We start from the raw sequence: 5,196 nt of genomic DNA, 5'->3' as shown, positions 1-5,196 counted from the left end.
TAGGATTTATTAAAAGAATATAAAGGAATAGAGGTAAGCAAACAGCGCTGGGTGCACCGGGAGTCTCTGCTCCACCAGGACGCACACCAGTTACATCAAGCAGCTGATTTTTATGCACCTAGACTAATACATATTCATTACTACTTCTAAAAAAGTAGATTATTATAATTAGCTTCCGGAGTCCGGTTCCTCCTACTGGAGCATGCGCATCAGTCTCCTCTGGGGGTCTCTAGGGGTCTTTCATGCTGAAGGCTCGTAGTCTTCCTCTCACCCTTTGCACTTACTTGGCACTATTCCAAGTTTATGGAACACTCTCTGTAAACTCTCCCAGGTCTTGTCTCCCAACCGTCCTTCAGCTTCTTTTCTCTTCCTCTTAATCTCTTGGCCCCCTGGCCAGATACCAAAGATCCACATAGTATCCCATAACAGTCACTAGTTGTTATCAGTTGTTCTGAAACTCCCAGACATCAAACACAAACAGCTTTCTTATTTGACGCTTCACGAGTAATTAAAACATTCTTCCCCAGCCATTCACAGACACATCTATAGCAGTGTTAAGTTAATCTCGAAGAAGACAGGAAAAAAGGCTGTAACTGTTAGAACTAGAAGTCAGGAATAACAAAAGCAAACAGGTTCATAAATTTAAGGAGTGTTTTCTGAAGACGTGATAAATTGACTGGAATGAGGGGGAGACTGGGACACACTGCATCTGTGGTTCAAGAATTAAACTGCCAGTGCAGGGCCCAGAGGCAGACAGGATTCAAACAGAATTGTTCTTTATGGACACAAATTTATGGACATGAATTTATGGACACGAATTGGAATTGTTAAAACATTCCTCACAATCCCTTATCTTCTTTTTAATATCCCCAATTCGTGTCTCTTCTGTTATTAATAATTGGATTTCATCAGTTTGTTCTTGGAGGGTCTAATTCTTAAGCATCATAATTGACATATTCCCTTCCTTTTTTAACGAAGTTATTACCAATGTACTATTTATCACCCAGTGTATTAATAATGTAAGACAAGGTATCATACAAGGTTTAGACAATAACATCTTTACACCACATAACAATAAAAATAACACTCTTTAACCCATGGTCCACCAGGCAGCCATGAAAATAAAAATAAATGAAAATAAATGAAAATAAATCCCATTCCATATCCTTCCAGGTTTGTGTTGCTCGCTCACCTCCCCCCTCTCCTTCTCTTGGATGGGAGAGAGAAATGGGAAAGTGAAGCCTGTGAGTTGAGATAAAAACAAGAAGATAATAACAATAATAATAATAACAATAATGATTATAATAGTACTACTAGTAATAATGTGTACGAAACAAGTGATGCACAATGCAATTGCTCACCACCTGCTGTCCGATGCCCAACCTAACCCCGAGCAGTCCGGCCCTCCTCCCAGCCTGCCTGCTGGCAGGACAGTGAGAAGCTGAATTTAGCTTGGTCCTTGGCTTGATGTAAGCACTGCTCTGTAACAATTAAAAACAATTAAAACATCAGCATATTATTAACATTCTTCTCATCCTAAACCAGAACATAACATTCTATTAGCTACTAGGAAGAAACACCCTTTTTATCAATCTTTAAACAGCAATTACTAAAGCTAAATTTTCCACAGACTTCTTCTTCTTGTGCTAGTAAATAATCCAAAGCTAGGCAATTTTGATACAAAGCAGTTCTCATCATTTATAACTATTTCTATTACAGCTAATAACCTAATTATTCTATTAAGTATATATACTGGGGTACTGGGGTCCTATAGTCCCACGATCTGTCTTCTGCCCACGTAGCTGGATCATAATAGGCAAACACCTTCAGGGTCGATTCAGGCTTGTGTTACCGTTCGGCCTGTCAGGGTGATCCAGCTCCTGGAAAACGAATCACAATTTTATATAGGTTAAAAAAAAGGGTCTTATGTTATTTTCTCAGGACAACCTGACCTTAGTGTGGGAGAAGTCCAGTCGAGGCCCTCTCACTCGGCAGTCAATACCCATAGGGGTTGCTTCCCTCGGTAGACCATACACACCGCAGTGGAGGGTCCTGCCCTGGTCTTGCCTTCTCCCTTTCCTCCCTTTAGGCTTGTCCCCTTTATTTGGCATCCTTAATTCATGCAGAGCCTCGTTGCCAGAATATTAGTTCTTCCTTAGCTTGAGTTTCAGTTTCCCAGGAGTGGACTCAACCCTCCAAGTTTCAGTAGTTACTGGTCCTTTTATTCTGGATGCATGGGTCCCTTTCTGCGGTTCTCACAGCTGTTTCAGTAGTCAGTAAAACAAGGTACAGTCCCTCACACCCATGCCCTTGAGCCAAAAGCAAAAAGTCAATAGCAGCTTGATCCTGTAAGAGCGCATGTCGCAGACTATTTTGATCTGGTAACATCTCCTCAAGTATCTCTGTCATGGCATAGGCTTGCTTCTTGGCCCAGTATTCCAATTTTTCTAAGTTGTTACGTGCGGCCGCAGATGCCACTCCAGGCACTGAAATTGCTAATGCCGCTCTAGCTGCAACCCCACACAATTCAACATTATCATTGCAATCCGATGCAAGCAATGCCCATTTATGTCTGGTGATCTCACGCAACTGTAACAAGCTAGGAGCAAATACAATGAGTTTATCTAAGTAACATGGACATCTGATAGCATTTGCAGGGATACCTTGCCAGGCCCCATCCCCACAAATCAGAAGCACATCAGGAGGTAAGGCCAAAGCTGCACAATTGTTCCAAACACTGTAGTTGTTACCCCTTGTCTCCATGCTACAAACCCCTAAACCCTGCTTAGCAGCGTCATTGTAATCACAGGTGTTATTTGTTTTTTTGTACCAGTATGGCCCTTTCCCGGTTCCTGTAGCAGGATTCACCTGATAGCCACAGCTACGTTCACATTTGTAGCCACCTTTCAGGTTGATACAGATTTGACTACAGATACCAGGGTTTTGACATCCATCAATATCTCCACAGTTTCTCTTGTCTACAGACTCAAACCCAGCTGGACAGTCACATTCATGTATGTTGCATTCCTTCAGGGGCTCATCACCCCAGTCCTTGCAGTCTCTCTGCTGGTTACACACTTTATTGATATCTATGCATTCTCCACTTCTGCACTTGAATTTGCCAGGTCCTGAGCACTGAATAACATCGTTACAGTTTGCTTCATCAGTGCCATCCAGACAGTCTCTCACACCACTGCACTGCCTACTCCCATGGACACAGTTCCCATCTTCACATCTGAACTGGTCTGGCCTGCAGGTCTGAGAAGGGCAGTTAATTTCATCACTTCCATCCTTGCAATCAGGATCTCTGTTACAGTCTTTTTCACCATCACATTTCCAGGACACTGGGATACACTGGGTTGACTGAGGACCACAGCTGATTTCATTTACCTGGCATGTTCTCATATAACACAGATCAGCAATCTCATCAGACCCATTTTCACAGTCCGGATCCCCATCACACTGCCATCTGTTTGGCACACACTGACCACTGTTGCACACAAAGTCAGATTCAACACACATCTTCACACAAGCACTCTCATCACTGCCGTCTGAGCAGTCTTCACATTTTGCTCTAGCACTGTCGGCAGCAGTGCACAGGCAGGTGAGGGCGAGCAGCAGGCAGAGTGCCCTGCACCATCACCTGTGTCACTTATACTACTCCTATTACCCATGCTGTTAATGTCAGTGGCATCCTCCTTGTACCGTTTCTGTCTTTGTCTCCCCCCTTTTCTTTTTGTCACTGGCCATTCACCACAAATGGATAAGACACATGATTACGAGTTAGGAAAGAGAGTGTAACGTCTGCTATACGGCTGCAGGCAGTGCCAGCTGCAACCTTAGGTTTGTGAAAGAGCCTGCCGGTGGTCATTTGGCAGTGTAATCTGCGTCTCTGCACTCCTGCCCTGCAATAGAGCTAAGTCGTCATTAGCAATAGTTATAACACCGATCTGGGGACTAATAGTCTTTTTTTGCATTGCAAGATAAACCTTTTATAAAAAGAATGCCAGAGTGAAGCAGCACAGCCGCTGCTGCCGCTGCCTCCATGGTTATGTCAGACAGGCTGCAGGGTCCTGATGTCCGCCCCTCTGCTCTGTGCGGACTCGCCACACGCTGAGGGTCAGCTACCGGTGTCCACTGACGCCTCTGGTCTCCCGTAGCAACTCGATCTCGGATGTTCCGCAATTACTTCAATTTCCCCTTGTTTTGCAGCTTCTGTCAGGTCTATTCTGTGTCTCTCAGAGCCGTCCGTGGCTCTGCAGCATCTCTCAGGGCTCTCTCCGTCCAGCGGTAGCCCCTCCGTAGTGTCTCGGGTCTCTCAGCGCCGCTCCGGTCTCTCGGCGCCGCTCCGGTCTCGGCCTGTTCAGGTCTCAGCGAGTCTGGGTCTCAGTGAGTCCAGGTCTCGGCCTGTGCGGGCCTCATATGTTGCAGGAAGCATGTCATATCATGCTCCTGCCTTTTTCTTGTCACAGTCAAAACATTTAAGAGCAAAAATAGGATACACAAGATACACAAGATACACCGGGCCCATATATTAGGCACCACCACTCAAAACTTGGATAAAACAGCACTTCTTCTCAGTCTGTCAAGCACTTTGTTCGTCTCTGCCCACTCCCTTTGCGGAGAGTACGGAACAACGGATCGGAACTCTGCACTCGCTTTGCAGCAACGCTGCGTCTCACTCACACAGCACACTCGCACACAGAGGCCTCCAGCACATCTCATTCATACCACAGGAATATAATTTAGAATGATAACCAACCAAACAAGTATTGTCTCTGACTGTGTTTTTCATGAAGTGACTTGTAACACTGTGTTTCAAACCCTTACATTTACACAAATACTTTCAACACAAAATACATACATAAAACACATACAATTATTAACACTCCAGTTAGTATCCCTCCAGCAGCCGAAAACATACCGTTTGTCTGCAGTTTCAGGAGATCTCTGCTCCTGCGGTGAGCAGCTGAGAGTGGAGTCCCCTCCGAGCAAAAACGCTCAGGGTGCACCTAGGGGCGTCCACGCTGCAGCCGATCCCGCAGCCGAGCAGAGTGTCTCCTGCCTGGCTCACCAAAATGACTCACAGAAAGCTGACTCCACAATCAGTAGGATTGTAAAGTAGGTATGTTTACTCAGTTCCGTGAGGCACGGGGCGGGTAGTCCCCCCCAAAGTCGTGCAGGCCTAACGTTGCT

General features: G+C 45.3%; 1 protein-coding gene across 1 annotated transcript; it reads right to left on the bottom strand.

Annotated features, from left to right (window-relative positions):
• Window positions 1-1,760: 1,760 nt before the first annotated feature.
• On the bottom strand, window positions 1,761-4,777 carry LOC140002375 (uncharacterized). Its single transcript, XM_072036802.1, has 2 exons — window positions 1,953-4,777; window positions 1,761-1,880 (listed from the first exon to the last, which is right to left on the bottom strand). Exon 1 carries the CDS (start codon window positions 3,520-3,522, stop codon window positions 2,203-2,205), a length of 1,320 nt encoding a protein of 439 aa, XP_071892903.1. The 5' UTR covers window positions 3,523-4,777; the 3' UTR covers window positions 1,761-1,880; window positions 1,953-2,202.
• Window positions 4,778-5,196: the final 419 nt, after the last annotated feature.

Source organism: Anas platyrhynchos, chromosome 4 (genome assembly GCF_047663525.1).
Source record: "Anas platyrhynchos isolate ZD024472 breed Pekin duck chromosome 4, IASCAAS_PekinDuck_T2T, whole genome shotgun sequence".
Lineage (NCBI taxonomy): Eukaryota > Metazoa > Chordata > Aves > Anseriformes > Anatidae > Anas > Anas platyrhynchos.
This window is presented reverse-complemented; position numbering and strand designations above follow the sequence as displayed.